The sequence below is a fragment of the Nomascus leucogenys genome, chromosome 3 (assembly GCF_006542625.1).
Source record: "Nomascus leucogenys isolate Asia chromosome 3, Asia_NLE_v1, whole genome shotgun sequence".
Classification (NCBI taxonomy): Eukaryota; Metazoa; Chordata; class Mammalia; order Primates; family Hylobatidae; genus Nomascus; species Nomascus leucogenys.
In genome coordinates this window covers 70,789,393-70,812,239 of record NC_044383.1, presented here as the reverse complement: position 1 = coordinate 70,812,239, position 22,847 = coordinate 70,789,393, and the positions used below count along the sequence as shown (strand labels likewise).

At 39.1% G+C, this 22,847-nt stretch overlaps 1 protein-coding gene across 1 annotated transcript; it reads left to right on the top strand.

The window, feature by feature from the left end:
- The first annotated feature begins 9,301 nt into the window (after nucleotides 1–9,301).
- LOC115832866 (protein ZNF738-like) lies at nucleotides 9,302–22,580 on the top strand. Its single transcript, XM_030804341.1, has 4 exons — nucleotides 9,302–9,424; nucleotides 21,254–21,380; nucleotides 22,217–22,312; nucleotides 22,528–22,580. The coding sequence occupies exons 1-4, from the start codon at nucleotides 9,302–9,304 to the stop codon at nucleotides 22,578–22,580; spliced, it is 399 nt and encodes a 132-aa protein (XP_030660201.1).
- The last annotated feature ends 267 nt before the right edge of the window (nucleotides 22,581–22,847 follow it).

Below are 22,847 nucleotides of genomic sequence, written 5' to 3'. Positions count from 1 at the left end.
AAAATATGGTAACAATATACTATTTGGCAACATAGTGGAATAACACCGCTAGTAATCTCTTCTGCCAATGGCTTCAAATTGCAAATAAGTTTAAAAAATATTTTTCCCATAGGTTACATTTTTATCCTTTTTTTCTTAAATTTATTCTTTTTAATTTTGTGGTTATACAGTGTGTATATATTTATGCCATATATGGCATATTTTGGGACAGGCATATAATATAATTACATCAGAATAAATGAGGCATCCATCACCTAGCATTTATCCTTTTTATTACAAACAATTTGATTAGTAAAATAAAAATACTGTTAGTTATTTTAAAATATTAAAAGTATTTTTAAATTTACAATTGTTCTCACTACAGGGTCATTTTTGTGGTCATAATAAAATTTATATAGAAGTATAAATAAAATTGATACATTTCTAAGTCCTGAATAAATATTTAAAGAATTTGTAGGCCGGGTGCGGTGGCTCATGCTTGTAATCCCAGCACTTTGGGAGGCCGAGGCGGGCGGATCACAAGGTGAAGAGATCGAGACCATGGTGAAACCCCGTCTCTACTAAAAATACAAAAAATTAGCCAGGCATGGTGGCGGGTGCCTGTAGTCCCAGCTACTGGGAGAGGCTGAGGCAGGAAAATGGAGTGAACCCAGGGGGCGGAGCTTGCAGTGAGCCGAGATTGCGCCACTGCACTCCAGCCTGGGTGACAGAGCGAGACTCCGTCTCAAAAAAAAAAAAAAAAAAAAAAAGAATTTGTTACATATTTTTCTTTGAACATGTTTTCTCTCTGTCTGCAAACACATATAGGCTTTTAGTTTTGATTTACATAGAGTTAAATATATACATATATTACTCTAAAGATAAACCTTAGGTGTAAGAAAATTATGAAGTAAGTGTGTATGAGTTTATACCCATTTTCAGAAAGAGAAAGCAATATTGGAACAAAACAAATTATTTTAATAAGGTGACTTATTAGAAAACTAAAAACCTCGAAAATGTTGAAAGCAAATCTATACTCTGTGCATTGTATTGAATTCATTGCTGTAAAATATTAGGGCTTATAGTTCAGAATCTCCCTATGCACATTCTCTGTTTTTACTTGTCTGGTACTCATGTTGGACCCATAATTTTCTTGTTTCGTATTTTGTCAAGTACTCATTATGTGAGCTGGTCAAGGATTATAAGAATGATTTTTATGAAATTTAAGAGTGCACACAAAATAATTTTTAGATGTAATTACAAAATTCATATTTTTATATAACTATAAATTAGTTATACTTTTGTATAACTATAAATTAGTTTTTGTGTAACTATAATATTAGTTATATTGTTATATTTTAACGTTTGATTTTTGTTTTATTGGAGAAACCTGTATAAGCCTAATTTTCTTTATTGTTTCTTCCACTTTTTATAATTGACATAAGTAAATCTATTGAGTGAGCTAATTTGCTTTGGTAAGTACTAGGGAGACTTCATAAGTCATGAGGATGTTTTTACATATGTAGCAAACAAATATGACAGTGCTTCTGAGTAAAACATGCTTTATAATAAGTCATAAATATTTTTGCTGGAGTTAGTTTGTAACTTCAAGTCAAAGATGGAATATAGCAATGGTGAAGAAATAACATCGATTCATCATGTGGAGAAGACATTTTCAGGCTGCAAAGCTGACTTACTGAATGTAACCACAAATTTTGCTGCTTTTATTTTCTAATGATCTTCAGTTTTGTCTTATGTGTATTCCAACTATATATGCATCACAGTCTTTCTTTTACTGTGTTATGACTACAGTTTTCTCATTCTTGTCTTCATGCCTTGTCATTTTACATGGTAGTTTCTAGGTTCTCATGAGAAAGTTGGTATTTTTAATGCACTGAAAAATTGGTTTTAACTGAAGAATTTGCTTATCAATAAAACTTTCAGATTAGTTAATTAAGAGAATGGACATACCCTGTTAACAAGTGAAAAGATTACATCAGTTAGCTTTTTCTTTGTAAAAAAAAAAGTTTTATTCCTACAAAAAGCATGGCAAATATAAAATTTGTAAAAAAAATATTTCAGAAATTAGATTCTAAATAGAGTTAATGGTAAATGAACAATTTTAAATTTAATTTCCTATGATATATTTATAGCACAACTTATGTTTCTGTGCAGAATCTTTTTTTTTCTTTTTTTGAGACGGAGTTTTGCTCTCTCTCCCAGGCTGGAGTGAAGTGGCCCAATCTCGGCTCACTGTGACCTGCATCCCCCAGATCCCAGAGATTCTCTTACCTCAGCCTCCCAAGTAGCTGGGATTACACCACGCCCAGCTAATTTTTGTATTTTTAGTAGATATGGGGTTTCGCCATGTTGGCCAGGTTAGTCTCAAACTCCTGACCTCAGGTGATCCACCTGCCTCAGCCTCCCAAAGTGCTGGGATTATAGGCATGAGCCACTGCACCTGGCAGAATCTTATATTTTTAAGTGTGAATGTTGAATGTGGCAAAACAATACAATGACCTGTGGATCTGAAATTTGGAATAATATTTATTTTACTTGTTGATAAAACAATTTGGAGAAATTCCACTCCACTCTTTTTTTTTTTTTTTTTTTTTTTTTTGAGATGGAATCTCGTTCTGTCACCCAGGCTGGAGTGCACTGGCATGATATCAACTCACTGCCACCTCCACCTCCCAGGTTCAAGTAATTCTCCTGCCTCAGACTCCTGAGTAGTTGGGATTACAGGTGCGCACCACCATGCCCTGCTAACTTTTGTATTTTTCGTAGAGACGGGGTTTCACCATGTTGGTCAGACTGGTCTCAAACCCCTGACCTTGAGATTCGCCTCGGCCTCCCAAAGTGCTGGGATTACAGGCATGAGCCATCATGCTTGGCCCATATTCTTTTATATGATTTTTTTTTTAGTAGGTACAGTTTAGTCTACAGATTTTAACTCACCTAACTGTAGCCAACTCCTTGATCATTGGTAAGTGATGATTAGTAATTCCAAACTATTGACCGGATGCAGTGGCTCATACCTGTAATCTCAGCACTTTGGGAGGCCAAGGCGGGTGGATTGCCTGAGGCCAGGAGTTCGAGGCTAGCCTGGCCAACATGGTGAAACCATGTGTCCACTGAAAATACAAAAATTAGCTGGGCGTGGTGGCGGGTGCCTGTAATCCCAGCTACTCGGGAGGCTGAGGCAGGAGAATCACTTGCACCTGGGAGGTGGAGGTTGCAGTGAGCCAAGATCGTGCCACTGCACTCCAGCCTGGACAACAAGAGTGAAACTCCATCTCAAAAAAAAAAAAAAAAAAGTAAATACAATTTTTTTTAAAAAAAATTCCAAACTTTTATTTTAGTCACTGTAAAAACTTAATATTCTTTAATTATTAAATAGGAAAAAGTATTCCGATATTAGTGTTTCTGAAACTTTCAGAAAGTGTAAACCAGTCAAAAGATGATCAGGTATGTGCAGACCATAAGTTTTCTATTTAATTATAGGCTCATTCTAGCTTTTAATATAAAAATTTGATAAACAGTAAAATTAGTAGTTCTTTAAATAATAAGAGAAATATCATTGTTAGTAGCCATTTACCAATGTATTTTTGTTAGGCTTAGTAATGAGTACTTTAAACCAAAAATCCAGTTCTACATACTATCTAAGGGTATAAATAGTGATTTTTAAATTCCTTTTAGATTCTACTAAAGTAGAAAATTCAAAGCCAAAATGTTACGTCGGAAATGGAAAAAAGCATTGGGGGGTGTTGGGCATAATGATTAAGATTGATACTTAGTATCAGGTGGTTCCTGTTTGCATCCTAGTTCTGCCACTTATGAGCTGTATGACCTGAATACAGTTTGTTAACCTCCCTGTGCTTAACCCTTCAGCTGTACAGTGAGGATAATAGTGCTTAAATCTTAGGATATTAGTAAAATTAAAACAATACTGATAAAGGTACCAGAAGAGTTCCCAGCACATAGCGAGTGTACAGGAAATTTCTTAGCTCTTGTTGATTCTGTTAGCTCATGATCAATGGTGAGCCTAAAAAGAAGGTGGCCGAATCAGTGGTTTGTAACCCATGTTTATTCTAATCAGTCAGTCTGGGGCTATAATAGTAGTTGGATGTTTTTAATACTATCTTTGGCAAATTCCCATATATTCACATACAACATAGTTACAAATATCTGTGGAAAGATTTCTCGTTGAGTACTGCTCCTTAGCACTCCAGTAACACTAGATAAATAAGCACTTAAATGCCTAGTGTTTGTCAGTGTTAAAATTAAAGGGGCAAATTGTTTCTTCATCTGCTTGTTTAATAAATTTCTTATTGCCAAGTATTTATGTTCATTTGTTAAACTTAAATGTAGTTTACAAATATGTATTCAAATATTTTTTCTCTAACAAGTGAAAGAAATCATCTACTTAGACATTTAGAGAAAACTTTAAACGGTTGCTTTAGAGTCTGTTTCTTAAAGTATTACATTATGTTGAACATTCAAATCAGCATATTTTATTTCTGAATTTTGGGTTCAGACTATTCATAATATTAAAAGTTTACCTACCTAAATTAATAAATGAGAAAGGCATTTGAAATATATATATATAATATAAATATATATTTCTTCATCTTATAATTCCAGGAAACATATATATGTTTTAATTTATATATATGTGTGTTTTTATATATATATATATATATATGTTTAATTTATGTATGTTTCCTGGAATTTTAAGATGAAGAAACACGTTTTCTCTGACCCAATTTCTTAATGTTTATCTCTTTAAAAAAAAAAAAAAAAGTACTGGCTGGGTGTAGTGGCTTACGCCTGTAATCCCAGCACTTTGAGAGGCCCAGACGGGCAGATCACCTGAGGTCAGGAGTTCCAGAGCAGTCTGGTCAACGTGGTGAAACCCTGTCTCTACTAAAAATACAAAAATTAGGCCAGGCCCGGTGGCTCATGCCTGTAATCCCAGCACTTTGGGAGGCCAAGGTGGGCGGATCACCTGAGTTCAGGAGTTCAAGACCAGCCTGGCCAACATGGTGAAATCCCGTCTCTACCAAAAATCCAAAAATTAGCTGGGCGTGGTGGTGGGCACCTGTAATGCCAGCTACTCGGGAGGCTGAGCAGGAGATTCGCTTGAATCCAGGAGGCAGAGGTTGCAGTGAGCCAGTTTGCACCACTGCACTCCAGCCTGGGCAAAAAGAGTGAAACTCCGTCTGCAAAATAAGTAAGTACAAAAAATAGCCAGGCGTGGTGGCGCACGCCTGTAGTCCCAGCTACTCGGGAGGCTGAGGAGGGAGAATTGCTTCAACTCGGGAGACGGAGGTTGCAGTGAGCTGAGATCGCGCCATTGCACTCCAGCCTGGGCGACAGAGTGAGACTCCTCTCAAAAAAAAAAAGTATTAATAGTATTTTTATTGGAAAATCAGGGTTTTATACATTACAGGGTACAAAGTGATGTTTTGATATATGTATATAAAATAAGTAAAGTTACATAACGTATCAATAACCTTTTTGTGAGACATTTGAAATGTACTCCTATTTTGAAATAATGCATTATTGTTTACTATAGTTATGCTGCTGTACAATAGATCTCAAACCCTATTTGCCTCTGTCTATTTGAAACGTTATACCCTTTAACAACTCCCTATTTCCCTCTCAGACCCCTGCCTTCTGGTCACCACTATTTCACTTTCTACTTTTTTGAGTTAAACTTTATTAGATTCTACATATAAATGAGATCGTGCAGTATTTGTCTTTCTGTGTCAGACTTATTCCATCTAGCATAATGTCTTCCACATTTATCTATATTGTTTCAGATGGTTGGATTTACCTTCTTTTAAGGCTGAATTGTATTCCATTTACCACATTTAAAAAAATTAAATACATATTTTTTTGTTGATAAACTTGTGTTATGTAAAAATATTTGTGTTAAAGCACATATTAATGGAATTCAGCATATGAATATCTTATTAATAGCTAATTTGTACTGAGCACTAACCATAACATTATTTATGTGTTAATGGATTTTAATTCTCACAGTAACTTAATAATATTTAAACACTCATTTTTAGTGAAAATCAACAAAAATTGAATCATTTATATTGTTATAAGATTGTTTGAATGTATAGAATGGTACATAAAGAAGAAATAATTTAAGCAAAAAAGATATTAATATTTGCAACAAATAAAATTGGAAAGTAGTTAATTATTTGCAGATGATATCTTTGTTTACTTAGATAACAAAATAAACTACAAGACTATTTTAAAAGTCTATTCAGGTGGTTAGGCACAATTCTAAGATGATCCCAAGGATTCCCAGTCTGTTGCACATCTACTGTGCACTCCTTTTCTCTTGAGTGTAAAAAAGGTGTGACCTTGGTGAGAAATCACTCATGAAATTAGGTTACTAATATGTTGACTTTGTGTTCATCAAAAGGGAGATTATCTCAATTTGGCTAAACTTAATTAGAGGTGCTTTTAAGAGGAAGAGGCACAGCATAGTAAAACACCCTGCTTGCCTGGAAGTAAGTGACTTCTAGGTGGGCCATGTTGTAAGCTGCTTTTGGTGGTCACATGGCAGGAAATGTTTGTATATTGTCATCATTTCTGCTTCCCACATGTTGCTTTCCACAGGAAGACAGAAGAATTCCATGACAAGAAAATAAAAGGGGTGGGGCTCATTCATGCAAGAAATAATCACTTCTCATTTGAGATAGCGTTAAGGTGAACAGAAAAATCCACAACATGACCACATCAATGAGAGGAAAAAGACAACATGGTCGAAAGTGCTCACTGGCATTATGGAGAAACATTTTGTAAGCCATAGTGAATGATCAGCCTCTGGGATACCGGTAGTCTACCAAGAAAGTTAAACTCATTCAAATAAATCGGCATGTCTGCACCATTCTGGTAGCCCAGTTTTACACTATCCATTTCAGAAATACCATGGAAACCAGTGGGTACCCTCCTAAAATTGAAATTATAATTAGAAAGCATACCTAATTATTTGTTTTCACAATTGAAAAGCCTTGAAAATAATGAATTTATTAATAAGGAACTGCTAATTTTAGAAGATCCTACTCTATTATAATACAACATTGAACTTTAAACACCTTAATATGAATATTTCTTGAATGCATAAACAGTTATGTAGATAGTTTCTTTTAGGTAACTTCCTAGGATTTCTGAGGCAATACAAGAATTCTGATAGGCAGAAAAAAAGCATACTAAATATGCACATTGCTCTTCTCTGATTTGCTTTAACATTAAAAGATTAAAAATTGCAAATATAAACTAAATTTAGAGTATGTTAACAAAACATTTATTTTTCAGCCAAGCAAATAATTATATAAAATTAATGAGTAACAGATACCATCATCTGCCAAAAAATAGTATGACTAGATTCAGTAACTATCTAGCCAGGAAAATGACAGCCCAGTTAAATTAAGACCCTAATAGGTGCATGTGGAAAGCATGTGGAAGGTGCTGCACCTCCACTTAACACCTCCTTCTGCCTCTTTACAGAGACACCAATTTCCCGAGTGACTTCTAGTGAATACTGGGAACGAAGAATGCGTTGTTCAGAGCGATTACTGAGAACAAGGTTAACACAGTTTTTTCATAGTATAACAAAATTTTGTAAATCTTACTCTACCTCTGAAAGGCTTTTAGTAAAAGAATTGTTTATGTATAGTACCGAATTTCGATTCACAGAAAAATTTACTTTTCCAGGTAAATCAGAGACACATGTCAAATTCTATAATACATACTTGAATGAGATAAAGTCTTCTTAGCTAAGAATTCTATTTCATTAGTACATTAAAAGAAATATAGAAAACTAGTACTTTGGGCCCAAAACAGAGTTTGGCATGTGAGTACCACCCAAACGAGTGCTCTTTGCTCTTTATCATCACTGTTAAAGTAGCAATAGCACTGCGTGCTTTCCTATAACCAGCTGGCCTGTTTTCTACTAATAAAAGTGGAGAAAGCATTGAAATAGTGGAGGGTCATATAAATTGAATACTAATATGAAATACAATTTTTAATAAAGAGTAGCATTTGATGTACAACTATAGGTGAGACAGTGTGAGGTCATATTTTTACTTCTATTGACAGAAAACTTAATTGACAATATTCTGATTTCCAGTGATATTCATTTATCTGCTGTACATTTGCTAGCTTTAGATCAATATTACCTGAGCTCAAAAGAAATCAACCGGCCGGGCGCGGTGGCTCAAGCCTGTAATCCCAGCACTTTGGGAGGCCGAGGCGGGCGGATCACGAGGTCAGGAGATCGAGACCATCCTGGCTAACAGGGTGAAACCCCGTCTCTACTAAAAATACAAAAAATTAGCCGGGCGTGTTGGCGGGCGCCTGTAGTCCCAGCTACTCGGGAGGCTGAGGCAGGAGAATGGCGTGAACCCCGGGAGGCGGAGCTTGCAGTGAGCCGAGATCGCGCCACTGCACTCCAGCCTGGGGGACAGAGCAAGACTCCGTCTCAAAAAAAAAAAAAAAAAAAAAAAAAAAAGAAATCAACCAAATGAATATCCATGAGCATGTTATTATTGATGCATATGCTTATTTTGCTTAAAGTATGTTAGCTTTTTATCAAAGATTTATACTTTTGGTGTGTTTTTTACTGCTGAGAAGTGGCTATTCTGCCAGGAAACTGACATTCTCAACTCTACCCACATTGTCTAATAGTAAGTGGAAGTGATGTGTGGATGAAAAGCAAATGTGTCTTCTCAGCATCTCCTTTTTCATCCATTGGCTGATTGGCTGAAGAAAGAGAAGGATGCAGATAGAAAATGAAAGTGTGCCGGGTGCGGTGGCTAACGCCTGTAATCCCAGCATTAGGAGGCCGAGGTGGGTGGATTACCTGAGGTCAGGAGTTCAAGACCAGCCTGACCAACATAGAGAAACCCCGTCTCTACTAAAAATACAAAAATTAGCCAGGCGTGGTGGCATGTACCTGTAATCCCAGCTACTCAGGAGTCTGAGGCAGGAGAATGGCTTGAACCTGGGAGGCAAAGGTTGCAGTAAGTTGAGATGGCCCCATCGCACTCCAGCCTGGGCAATAAGAGCAAAACTCCATCTCAAAAAAAAAAAAAAGAAAGAAAAAATAATCTCTGAAAGCTCATGAAGAAGTCGTCTTAACATCAAAAGAAACCAGAGGATAGTGATGTCAGCAGAAAATATATCCCAGGAGAGGGGAAGGGGCTGTGGCGGGACTCAAGCCTCCTCGCAGTCAGCTCCACAATCTGCGCCAGAGTTTTCCTTGGCCAGCTCGGCGTCAGTCCCCTTCAGCCATAAGATGGCGGCTGCTCTGACAGCCGGGACCCCGGGATTCTTGTCTCTTCCCTGCGTAGTGACTGTGCCCTGGCCTGAAGCCCTCTCTAGGGAGCTCTGCATCCGCAGCGCTGGTCTCTTCCAGATTGTTCAGGGACCACGGGAGGGTTGTCAACGGAGAATCCTGACTTGGGGTGCAGGGTTCATGAATGGGAAGAGCTTTGGTCTGTGGGCTTCTGAGTCCTTTTCTCTTATTAAAAATGTACAAAAGTCACTGCAAAAATATTAAGAATTTAACAAGTGATTCAAGAATTGTAGGCCAGACGCGGGGGCTCACGCCTGTAATCCCAGCACTTTGGAGGCCGAGGCAGGCGGATCAGGAGGTCAGGAGATCAAGACCATCCTGGCCAATAGAGTGAAACCCTGTCCCTACTAAAAATACAAAAATTAGCCAGGCGTGGTGTCACCTGCCTGTAATCCCAGCTACTAGGGAGGCTGAGGCAGGAGAATCGCTTGAACCAGGAAGTCAGAGGTTGCAGTGAGCCAAGATGGCGCCACTGCACTCCAGCCTGGCAACCCAGCGAGACTCCGTCTCAAAAAATAAAAAAAAAATTGTACAGTACCCAGCTATGGTTTGTCATCCACACCAGGGGCTTGAAGAAAACACTTTTATAAGGTGCGATAAAGAAAACTAAATTCAGTAATTGGCTAGGTACAGTTAACATAGTTTCTTAATTTGTACGATCAAGGTGGACATTTCCTGGTTATATAATCAGAGGTTAACTGGCAGTTTATAGTTGGCTAAGCCTCAATTTTGTTTCCCCCAGTTTAGTAATTTATAAAAACATGCATTTGAGGCCGGGCGCTGTGGCTCACGCCTGTAATCCTAGCACTTTGGGAGGCCCAGGTGGACGATCATCTGAGGTCGGGAGTTCAAGACCAGCCTTACCAACATGGACAAGCCCCGTTTCTACTAAAAATACAAAATTATCCGGGCGTAATGGTGCATGCCTGTAATCCCAGCTACTTGGGAGGCTGAGGCAGAAGAATTGCTTGAACCCAGGAGGTGCAGGTTACGGTGGGCCAAGATTGCACCATTGCACTCCAGCCTGTGTTTTTTGAAACTCCATCTCAAAAAACAAAACAAAAACCTTGCATTTAGGTTAAATTTCTTTAAAGTAGAAATCCGGGGATCAGAGCCACCTCAGCCTAGTTGCCTGCCACTTAGTTATTTTCACACTCCACAGGAGACTAATTTTCTGCTGATTTTTTTTTTTTTTTTTTTTTTTGAGAAGTTGTTTCACTCTGTCACCCAGGGTGGAGTGCAGAGGCGAGATTTCCGCTCATTGCAACCTCCACCTCACAGGTTCAAGCGATTCTCCTGTCTCAGCCTCCCGAATAGCTGGGATTACAGGCATCTGCCACCATGCCTGGCTAATTATTTTATTTTTAGGAGAGATGAGGTTTCACGTGGGCTAGGCTGGTCTCGCACTCCTAACCTCAGGTGATCCGCCTGCCTCGGCCTCCCAAAGTGCTGAGATTACAGGCGAGAGCCACGGCACATGGCCCGGGAGTCCCCGATTTTTAAACAGTAGCTCAGGAGCATAGATGGGTTCATTGGGTTTGTTCCTGACATCTGCAGTAAGGAGAATACTGTGGGACTGAGCCCTGAATCAGGGTCTGTGCTGAATGGGTGGTGTCAGAATGCAAATTTTAGATAATGAGTTGATGTTGGAGAATCTTGTTGTTCAGCAAACTCTACAGATTTGGCCTGTAATGAAACTCTGGGAGGCTCTGCTTTTCTTTCACGGTGCCCGTTGTTTTGTGATTCTAGGTCTCCTCCCAGCGTGAAAGAGAACTGAAAACTTAAAGGAGCCGGGCGTGGTGGCTCACGCCTGTAATCCCAGCACTTTGGGAGGCCAAGGCGGGTGGATCACGAGGTCAGGAGATCGAGACCACGGTGAAACGCCGTCTCTACTAAAAATACAAAAAATTAGCCGGGCGCGGTGGCAGGCGCCTGTAGTCCCAGCTACTCGGAGAGGCTGAGGCAGGAGAATGGCGTGAACCCGGGAGGCAGAGCTTGCAGTGAGCCGAGATTGTGCCACTGCACTCCAGCCTGGGCGACAGAGCGAGACTCCGTCTCAAAAAAAAAAAAAAAAAATCTTAAAGGAAAGAAGATCTGATAGTAGATTCCCTTTTTCCACAACTGCCAGCACAGGATTTCTACCCACTCACAAACACACCTACTAGACATTGAGGTGTCTACACCACTCCCAGGGCTACACATCACCCTCAGGAATTTCACCACAGCATTTTTGATCCTAATGTTTCTTGCCAAAAATCCACAAGTGTCTCCAAGTCTCCTGGCATATCCCTTCCCCAGACACTGAATCTGCAGCAGCAACCTGTTTTCTCCACCAACCTAGGGTTCTGGACCACCTGTTCATAATCTCATCTGCCTGCATGAACCCAGAAATAAATTAGAGTAGAGTCACACCTGGGCCACTATCCATAGCACAAACCAGTCCTATCACCTACACTGCACTCTCCCAAACTCATGGATTTTTTTCCTTTTAACTTTTATTTTTTGTTTCTGAGTACACATGCAAGTTTGTTATATAGGTAAAATTGTGTCATGATGGTTTGGTGTGCAGATTATATTGTCACTGAGATACTAAACATTGCACCAAGTAGGTATTTTTTCTGACCTTTTTTGTCCTCCCATCATCCACTATCAACTCGCCCTCAGTGTCTGTTCTCCTCTTTGTGTCTATGTGTTCTTATTATTTAGCTCTTATACATGGTAAAATGTATTTATTATTTTTTGAGACAGAGTCTCGCTCTGTCACCCAGGCTGAAGTACAGTGGCAACAATCTTGGTTCACTGTAACCTCCACCTCCCGGGTTCAAGCGATTCTCCTGCCTCAGCCTACCAAGTAGCTGGGATTACAGGCGCCTGCCACCACACCCAGCTAATTTTTGTATTTTTATAGAGATGGGGTTTCACCATGTTGGCCAGGCTGGTCTCGAACTCCTGACCTCAGGTGATCCACCCGCCTCGGCCTCCCAAAGTGCTGGGATTACTGTCTCTGCATTAGTTTTCTAAGAATAATGATCTCTGGCTCCATCCATGTTGCTACAAAGGACATGATTTTGTTTCTTGTTTTTTTTTGTTTTTCGTTTTTATGCCCACACAGTATTCCATGATGCTTATGTACCATAATTTGTTTTTATTAAATCTTTTATTTATATTTGAAGAAAGGTTCTTACTCTTTCACCCAAGCTGAAGTGGAGTTGTGTGATTTAGGCTCAATGCAGCCTCAATCTCCTGAGTTAAAGCAGTCCTCCTACCTCAGCCCTTCAAGTAGCTGGCACTACAGTCACATGCTACCACACCCACTATTTTTTTCTTTTTCTGTTTTTTGTAGACATGAGGTTTTGCCATGTTGCTCAGGCTGCTCTCAAACTCCTGAGCTCTGGCAATCTACCTGCTTTGGCATCCCAAAGTGTTGGATTAGAGGTATGAGCCACCGTACCTGCCCATACCATATTTTCTTTATGCAGTCTACCATGGATAGGCATTTAGATTGATTCCCTGTCTTTGCTATTGTGAATAGTGCTGCAACGAACATGCATGTGCATGTGTTTTTATGATGGAATAATTTATATTTCTTTGGGTATATACCCAATTACGAGGTTGCTGGGTCAAATGGTAATTCTGTTTTTACTTATATGAGGCATCACTACATTGCTTTTCATAATGGTTGAACTAATTCACACTCCCATCAGCAGTGTATAAGCATTCCCTTTACAACCTTGCCAGCATCTGTGATATTTTTCACTTTTTAGTAATAGCCATTCAGAGTTGTGTGAGATAATGCCTCATTGTGGTTTTTCTTAGCATTTCTCTAATGATTAGTGATGAGCATTTTTTATATGCTTGTTAACCACATGTATGTCTTTTTTTGAGAAGCATCTGTTGATGTCTTTTGCCTGCTTTTCCTTTTTCTTTTTTTCCCCCCCTGAGATGGGGTCTTGCTCTGTCACCCAGGCTGGAGTGTGTTGGTGCTATCTTGGCTCACTGCAACCTCCGCCTCCTGGGTTCAAGCAATTCTCCTGCCTCAGCATCCCAAGTAGCTGGGATTACAGGTGCCCACCACTACGCCCAGCTAATTTTTGTATTTTTAGTAGAGACAGAGTTTCACCGTATTGGCCAGGCTGTCTGGCCAATGTCTCGAACTCCTGACCTCAAGTGATCTGCCCACCTTGGCCTCCCAGAATGCTGGGATTATAGACATGAGCCACAGTACCTGGCCTAATCAATCTTGATTTTTATTTATAGTGTAAGAGAGGGGTCCAGTTTCAATCTTCTACATAGTGCTAGCTATTCCAGCAAAATTTATTAAATAGAGAATTTTTCTCAAATTCATCTTGTCAGCTTTGTCAAAGATCAGATGGTTGTAGGTGTGCAGAATAGTTTTGGGGTGCTTTAATTTGTTGTTTTGGTCTCTGTGCCTGTTTTTGTACCAGTACCATGCTGCTTTTGTTACTGTAGCCCTGTAGTATAGTTTGAAGTTTGGTAATGTAAGGCCTCCACCTCTGTTCCTTTTGCTTAGGATTGCCTTGGGTATTTGGGCTTTTTTTTTGGTTCCGTATGAATTTTAAAATAGATTCTTTAGGTTCTGTTAAGAATATTTTTGGGCTGGGCGCAGTGGTTCACACTGTAATCCCAGCACTTTGGGAGATGAGGTGGGAGGATCACCTGATGTTGGGAGTTCGAGACCAGCCTGACCAACATGGAGAAATCCCATCTCTACTAAGAATATAAAAATTAGCTGGGCACGGTGACGAGTGGCTGTAATCCCAGCTACTAGGGAGGCTGAGACCAGGGAATCACTTGAACCCAGGAGGCATAGGTTGCAGTGAGCCGAGATCATGCCACTGCACTCCAGCCTGGGTGACAGAGTAAGACCTTGTCTTAAAAAGAAAAAAAAAAAAGTTTCAATCTGATACATAAATTCAATAAAATTTCAGGATACAAAATCAATGTGCACAAATTGTTGGCACTGGTGTACACTAACAGTGACGAAACTAAGAATTAAATTAAGAATTCATCATTTTAAAATAGCTGCAAAAAAATAATTAGGAATATGTCTAACCAAGGCGGTGAAAGATCTTTACAAGAAAAACTACAAAACGTTGCTGAAAGAAATCATAGATAACAAAAACAAATGGAAACATATTTCATGCTTATGGATAGATAGCAATCCTGTTGTGACAATGATCAACCTACCAAAAGCAATCTACAGATTGAATGTAATTTCCATCAAAATAACATTATCATTCTTCACAGAACTAAAAAAAATCCTAAAATTTATATAAATTAAAAAGAGAGCCTCTATAGTCAAAGCAAGACTAAGAAAAAAGAAAACCAAAAACACACAAAAAAATCTGAAGGCATCACATTATCTGACTTCAAACTATACTATAAGGCTATAGTTACCCAAACAGCATTGTATATAAAAATAGACATGTAGACCAATGAAACAGAATAGCGAAACAAGAAATAAACCCAAATACTTACAGCCAACTGATCTTTGACAAAGTAAACAAAGGTATAAAGTGGGGAAAGAACATCCTGTTCAATAAATGGTGCTGGGGTAATTGGGAAGCCACATACTGAAGAATAAAACTGGATCTTCGGCTGGGTGCAGTGGCTCATACCTGTAATCCCAGCACTTTGGGAGGTCGAGGTGGGTGGATCACGAGGTCAGGAATTCAAGGCATGTCTTTGGTTGGTACCCAGATGACAGTTTCTTCAGATTCCTGGTACTTGGGAGGAAAAGAAGATGTTCTGGAAATTCAAACAGATAAACTAAATGCTTACATCTCATATGGCCATTAGAATAATAGATGAAGCAGTCATGGTCCCTACTGTTATGGGATAATTTAGCAATCAGACTGAGGGGTTGAGGAGGATTTATTATTTAGGTGCACCAACCCAGTCGGATTAACTTCCAAAGGGACTGAGCCTTGAACAAAGAGTTAAGTTAACATTTAAGCATTTCGTGGGGCAGGAGGAGATCTGTGCAGGGGGAAGCATATTACAGAAGCGAGAAACAAAGACAGTTATTCAATTAATTGAGATATGCATTATATCATTTCCTACTTTTCAAGGAAAAACTTGTTTTATGACTTGAGTTTATCTGTCTAGTGACCTTGCAGCTGCACAGCTAGAGAAACAGTCTTCACAATGCCTGGGAAAGGGAGAGATAAGGCTCACTGGCCACAGAAAAAATAGGCAGTTAATTTTTTAAAGGACTCCACATCTTTCTCTTCCTCAGGGGGAGTTGGGTTTTCTTACATATATCTGAGTTTTTGCTTACACATTCTTTAATTTCTTTTAATTCCTGTTCTACTACCATCCATGAACTTTTAGTCCAGACTAACAACTGGATAAATGATTAATTAAGCATCATATGGTTGATACAATAAATAGATTTGTCCAAAAAGCTTGGGGTTTTTTGGGCCATAAGCGACACAAATAAAAAATAATATTTTTATTGTGACTTCTGATGTTATCACCTGAAGGAATGTTTATGGACAGAATTGTTATTATTTTTATTTCTTTTACTTTGGTGAGAATACAGATTTATTTTCTAATAAAATTATTCTAGATATCCTTAAGATATTTGTTTCAATGGATGATTAGTGTATATTATAAAATTCACAGGGTAGTAGCTAAAAAACATTAAAGTTACACAAACTCTGGGATTCGTTTTTCTTAGGTAAGCTTAGGAAACAGAACTGGAAGTACCCCAGTGGCACAGAGGACAAATTCTACATAGGATCCACTCCCTGCTCCAGTTCTGTTTAGATCCACCCTACTTGGGGGCTTTATTTAGGCCTGTCCCCTCTGTGGAGTCTTGCCTGAAAGAACCGATTTAATAAGATCCGAGTTTTGGTTGGTGAATCCTGCTCCCTTTGTAGAGGTGGTGCTCACAATTTCCTGAAATCCAAAAGCAGACACATGAGAATAATCAAGTATGTATTTTAGCATCTTAATTTTTAAGTTTTTTGATACAACCAGTGCTTGCAGAGACATTCCATTTAGCAACTTGTTTTCTTTTCTTACAAATTAGTAGTTGCTCCACAAGTCACAAAAAATTAAACATAAACACAATAAAAATTCCTCTAATCTACATTAAACTTTTCCTTTATCCCTCTCATCTATCTATTTAGCTTTTCTTCTATACATTTTTTTTAAATTAATGACAGAGAAACAAAAATATTAAAATGCTGTGCCCTTTCTCTAAATCCTGGGAATTATTAAGCACTTGGTACCAACTCCCAGGGTGTTATGAGGATTAAGTCACATGATGTGTTATGGAGCACAGTGCTCCGTAACATCCTCTTGAGCACATAGAGCACAATGTTTAATCAACATTCCATCAGTACATTTGTACATGTTGTTATTTAAACTCAGACTTATTCAGACATGGCTGTTTTCTATTTCCTCTGTATACAGAGCCAGCAAAGAATATGATACTTTAGGATGGAGAGTGGTTGTCTTCATTTGCCCTAGAAGTATTTGTGTTGTGACGAGTGCTGAGTGTAAGGAACTCTGTGCTGTGCCTGCTTTCTCTAACTAATGCTGATCCGTGAGCCCGGGGGGAGCAACATCAACATTGACAGGGGACTTGTTTAAAACATTAATTTTGGACCCTTTTCAAACCTGCAGAATCACATTACAAAGAGTGGGGCCAAAATTACCAAGTGATTTGTAAGCTCATTAAAGCTTGAGATTAAATGCTTAGCTAAGTGGTTATAAGCCCAGACCTCTAGTTAGGATTACATGGCCAATTTGAAGAAAAATCCTTGTGCTTTTTTCACAGGTTTTGTTTATTGTTTTAGGTGGAATCATACTTGTTGCTTTAAGTGCCTCATATAGTTCCAATATGAGGCCAGGATCAACAATGAAGGGTTCAAGACATTCATGAGAGTTAAGGTAGAAACCTTTGCACTAAAGGGTGGTCACAGGGCCTGTTCTGTTTGGGTTTGGGAGAGATAAGGCAGTGTGGCCCATATTACCATTACCATAGCAGAAATTGCTACTTAACCAAGTAGCACTACTCTGTGGCACCTGACGACAGAAAAGAAGAAACTTATATTTTTATCTTCATGAATAGCTCATTGTTCCTGAATCTCTTCTGGTATAAAGGACAGAAATGGATGGAATGTTTCTGCAGGTCTTGGTTCTTCTGCCTGTGGGTGTGGTGATAGCAGGTAAATGGGTGGTGCTGACACCTTTAAAGGCATAATCTCAAGATGCAGGGGTAATTTGTTCAGAAAATTTCATCTGAGCAGGAATTCCAGAGGAGAAGGAGGAAAAAATGGCTTTTTTTTTTTCAGCTAAACATGTCTCATATCAAGAGCTGTGTCCACTCTGCCTTCTGAAATGCCATGCATTTTTACGTGCAAACCTTTACTTCTCTACTTATGTTTTTCCTCCCTAATGAGTTTAACTACTTTAAAAAAGTCTTATGATAGTCAAGGGTCTCTGAAAAATATGTTTTTTTCCCATATACCAGAGCCTTCTACATCGTGGCTTCTTATATGCCATGCAGAATTCTTTTCATAAATTTATAATCTGCTGTATTAAAAATGTTCCCTTTGTGGCTGGGAAGGTGTGAATACTCAAGATTCCTGTTGGAAGAAGAATGGGTTTCTTAGTAAAGATGGAAAACTTGTAATGTTGAGGTTCCATCTGTGTTCTTCATTAACTCTATGCAGAACAGGATTAAGAAAATATTTATTTAAAGACGATGGCATTTATTACCCAGAAAGTCCTGAAAAAAAATTAGAAAATACCTGCTCTCTAGAGTGCTAAAGAAAGACTACTTAAAATCACTATTAAAAATGACAGAACATGGGAGATATTTGTATCTTGCACTTTACATAAAACTGATGGTTCTTTATGGTTAAATTCAGACTACAATTTACTTTTGGGGGAAAATGTCACAGCGGTGATGCTATGTCCTTTTGTGCATCAGCGCATCACAAAAATTTGTCCTAATGTAGTTAATATTAATGATTCACTTGATTAAGGAGCTCTGCAACAGATTTTTTTTACTAGAAAGCTAATTATGTCTTTTCATTATAAATTATTTTTATGCAGCTGATGTGCATAAACCATCACATTTTATCTGGTAGCTGCCCCTCTTTCTTAGGTTTTCTTTGCATATATCTGTCTTTAGCAAGTAAAGCTCTCATCATTTTTTAGAGTCCAGAAATACTAGGAAAAACAGGGTCTTTTACTTACTGGATATTTGCCAAAATATTCTTCTTGGGCCAAAAACATTGGCATTACTGTTGAACTTGTTAGAAATTCAGGAACTGAAAAAAAAAAAAAAAAGAAATTCAGAAATTCAGACTTTATTCCAGATCTTCTGAAAAAATAATCTGCGTTAACAAGATATCCAGTTTATTCAACACATTAAAATTTAAGAGGTACCTTCTAACTCAACATGTCTTTTTGATCTGAAAAATATACACAGCTCATTCTGTATGATGTAAATATAGCATTCAAAAATGTACGTTTGTGTTTATGCCCTTAATCTTATACTTTATTCAGAAAAATAGCATATGTATACTGATGTTGTGGATCCTTTGCCACACTCTTTTCTCAGAGTTAGAGAATATGTTAGAGATGTCCTTTCTATTTGTTAGTTTTTCTTATAACAGTCAGGACCCTCAGCTGCAAGTCTGTTGGTGTTTGCTGGAGGTCCACTCCAGACCCTGTTTGCCTGGGTATCACCAGCGGAGACTGCAGAACAGCAAATATTGCAGAATGGCAAATGTTGCTGCCTGATCCTTCCTCTGGAAGATTTGTCTCAGAGGGGCACCCACCTATATGAGGCGTCAGTTGGCCCCTACTGGGAGGTGTCTCCCAGTTAGTTTACTCAGGGTTCAGGGACCCACTTGAGGAGGCAGTCTGTCTGTTCTCAGATCTCGAACTGTGCTGGGAGAACCACTACTCTCTTCAAATCTGTCAGATGGACACTTAAGTCTGCAGAAGTTTCTGCTGAGTTTTGTTCAGCTATGCCCTGCCCCCAGAGATGGAGTCTACAGAGGCAGGCAGGCCTCCTTGAGCTGCAGTGGACTCCACCCAGTTCAAGCTTCATGGCCACTTTGTTTACCTACTCAAGCCTCAGCAATGGCAGACACCCTTCCCCCAGTCTCACTGCCACCTTGCAGTTTGATCTCAGACTGCTGTGCTAGCAGTGAGTGAGACTCCGTGGGTGTGGGACCCTCCAAGCCAGGCATGGGATATAATCTCCTGGTGTGCTGTTTGCTAAGACCGTTGGAAAAGTACAGTATTAGGGTGGGAATACCCCAATTTTCCAGGTACTATCTGTCATGGCTTCACATGGCTAGGAAAGGGAATTTCCTGACCCCTTGCACTTCCCAGGTGAGACAACACCCTGCCCTGCTTTGGCTCACACTCCATGGACTGCACCCACTGTCTGACAAGCACCGGTGAGATGAATCTGGTACCTCAGTTGGAAATGCAGAAATCACCCATCTTCTGCGTCGCTCACGCTGGGAGCTGTAGACTGCAGCTGTTCCTATTCAGCCATCTTGGAACCTCTATCAAGTAGTTATAAGTAAGGAAACAACAGGTGCTGGAGAAGATTTGGAGAAATAGGAACATTTTTACACTGTTGGTGGGACTGTAAACTAGTTCAACCAGGCCGGGCGTGGTGGTTCATGCCTGTAATCCCAGCACTTTGGGAGGCCGAGGCAGGCAGATCACGAGGTCAGGAGATTGAGACCATCCTGGCTAACACGGTGGAAACCCCGTCTCTACTAAAAATACAAGAAATTAGCCAGGCGAGGTGGCGGGCGCCTGTAGTCCCAGCTACGTGGGAGGCTGAGGCAGGAGAATGGCGTGAAGCCTGGGGGGCGGAGCCTGCAGTGAGCCGAGATTGCGCCACTGCACTCCAGCCTGGGTGAAAGAGTGAGACTCCCTCTCAAAAAAAAAAAAAACTAGTTCAACCATTGTGGAAGACAGTGTGGTGATTCCTCAAGGATCTAGAACTAGAAATACCATTTGACCCAGCCATCCTATTACTGGGTATATGCCCAGAGGATTATAAATCATGCTTCTATAAAGACACATGCACACCTATGTTTATTGTGGCACTATTCACAATAGCACAAACTTGGAACCAACACAAATGTCCATCAATGATAGACTGGATTAAGAAAATGTGGCACATATACACCATGGAATACTATGCAGCCATAAAAAAGGATGAGTTCATGTCCTTTGCAGGGACATGGATGAAGCTGGAAACCATCATTCTGAGCAAACTATCACAAGGACAGAAAACCAAACATTGTATGTTCTCACTCATAAGTGGGAATTGAACAATAAGAACACTTGGACACAGGTTGGGGAACATCACACACCGGGGCCTGTCATGGAGTGGGGGTAGGGGCGAGGGATAGCATTAGGAAATATACCTAATGTAAATGACGAGTTAATGCGTGCAGCACACCAACATGGCACATGTATACATATGTAACAAACCTGCACATTGTGCACATGTACCCTAGAACTTACTTTAATAAAAAATTAAATGAAAAAAGAAAATACATTAGAGAATATTTCTATGTTGAAAATTATTTTATTAGATAATTTTAGTCACTTCTGTAAGTCAGAACCAGTTCTCTACTGTCTCATTTGACCTTGAGCCACAATAAAAATTATGTCCGTGGACACTTGGTAAATGTGTGTGGGGTTGATTTTTAGAGTCAGAGAATACATTAGAGAATATTTCTGTGTTAAAAATTATTTTGTTGGATAATTTCAGTCACTCCTATAAGTCAGAACCTGTTAGTGAAATTAAAAATTCTGTCCATGACCACTTGGTAAATGTGTGTGTGTGTGTGTGTGTGTGTGTGTTTCCAGGGACCACTGACATTTAGGGATGTGACTGTGCAATTCTCTCTAGAGGAGTGGCAATGCCTGGACACTGTTCAGCAGAATTTATATAGGGATGTGATGTTAGAGAACTACAGAAACCTGGTCTTCCTGGGTGAGGATAACTTCAATACTCAATTCCTAATATACCCTAAAGGCTTTATTTTTGTTTTGTTTTGTTTTTAAGAATTTTTTTGGTAATTTGGTCTTTTTTTTTTTTTTTTTTTTTGAGACAGAGTCTTGCTCTGTCCCCCAGGCTAGAGTGCAGTGGCGCGATCTCGGCTCACTGCAAGCTCCGCCTCCCGGGTTCGTGCCATTCTCCTGCCTCAGCCTCCCGAGTAGTTGGGACTACAGGCGCCCGCCAACACGCCCGGCTAATTTTTTTGTATTTTTAGTAGAGACGGGGTTTCACCGTGTTAGCCAGGATGGTCTCGATCTCCTGACCTCGTGATCCGCCCGCCTCGGCCTCCCAAAGTGCTGGGATTACAGGCTTGAGCCACCGCACCCGGCCTTAATTTGGTCATTTTTGATAATTATGCTTTGCATAAATGAGTTTCAAATTCCTATTTTCAAGAAAATCATAAGGATTTGTCAGTGTAGAAAAAAAATTTCAAGATGTTTCATCTTGAGCTGAACTTTCTACATTGCTGAGTTGATCTGTATCCCTCACTCTAGATAGTGGTAATTTCAGAAATTTAGTGGCATAAAATATTGTTGCCCCCACCTTAAAATCTAATCACTACCACCAATTTTTTTATTCAGTAGTACTCGGTAGTGAATTAAGAACCTACAAATATACAGTATTTTCTAAATATTTAAAAATTTCTGTTATAAATTAGTATTTCGGGATAAATGTATTAGAATATTGTATTACATCCCCTTTACTGAGCACATTACTAAGTTGATAATTGGAGAATATTAGCAAGATGCATGTTACTTATTTTTAATCAGGTATTGCTGTCTCTAAGCTAGACCTGATCACCTGTCTGGAGAAAGGAAAAGAGCCCTGGAATATGAAGAGACATGAGGTGGTAGCCAAACCCCCAGGTAGGTGAGAGTGAAAGCCAGTACAACAGATGACACAGATGAGAGATCCAAAGGTCAAGGAGAAAGCAAGTCCTTAAAATGTCATTTGGGAAGCAGTTTTCCAAAGGATATAGTTTCTGGAAGCCTGAGTTTTTTTTCTTTTTTCTTTGCTCTCACATAGGGACATTTTCTGTTTTATGCTTTTAAATTCTCTAAAGCGTCTACTTTTCTTTCAGTCATTTTCCTTCAAGTTTACAGTGAGAGCCAAAGTCCTCTTCATGGGATATAAAAGACTACAATCTGACTCCTTTTTCATTGTTTTTAGGGACATACAAATATCTGCATAATTTTCAAAAACTCTATGTTAAGCTATTTTTTAAGTACTCTCTTTGCATCATATCTGAAATGAATGGAGTAGTGGTTTCTGTTCCATTGAATTTTTTAATTTTCCTGCACATTCCATCCTTTTTTATTTTTAGTATATTATTTAAGATAGTTTGGAATTATAAAATATGAAGTCATTCTGCTTTGGTTTTTTTCCTCAAGATTGTTTTGG

Bases quoted from the DNA above. Each gene is read 5' to 3' on its own strand.
- LOC115832866 (XM_030804341.1), top strand. From the start codon at position 9,302: ATGGCGGCTGCTCTGACAGCCGGGACCCCGGGATTCTTGTCTCTTCCC. The intron at 21,381-22,216 runs GTGAGGATAACT...ATTTTTAATCAG, and splicing joins CAGAAACCTGGTCTTCCTGG to GTATTGCTGTCTCTAAGCTA. The intron at 22,313-22,527 runs GTAGGTGAGAGT...CTTTTCTTTCAG, and splicing joins GGTGGTAGCCAAACCCCCAG to TCATTTTCCTTCAAGTTTAC.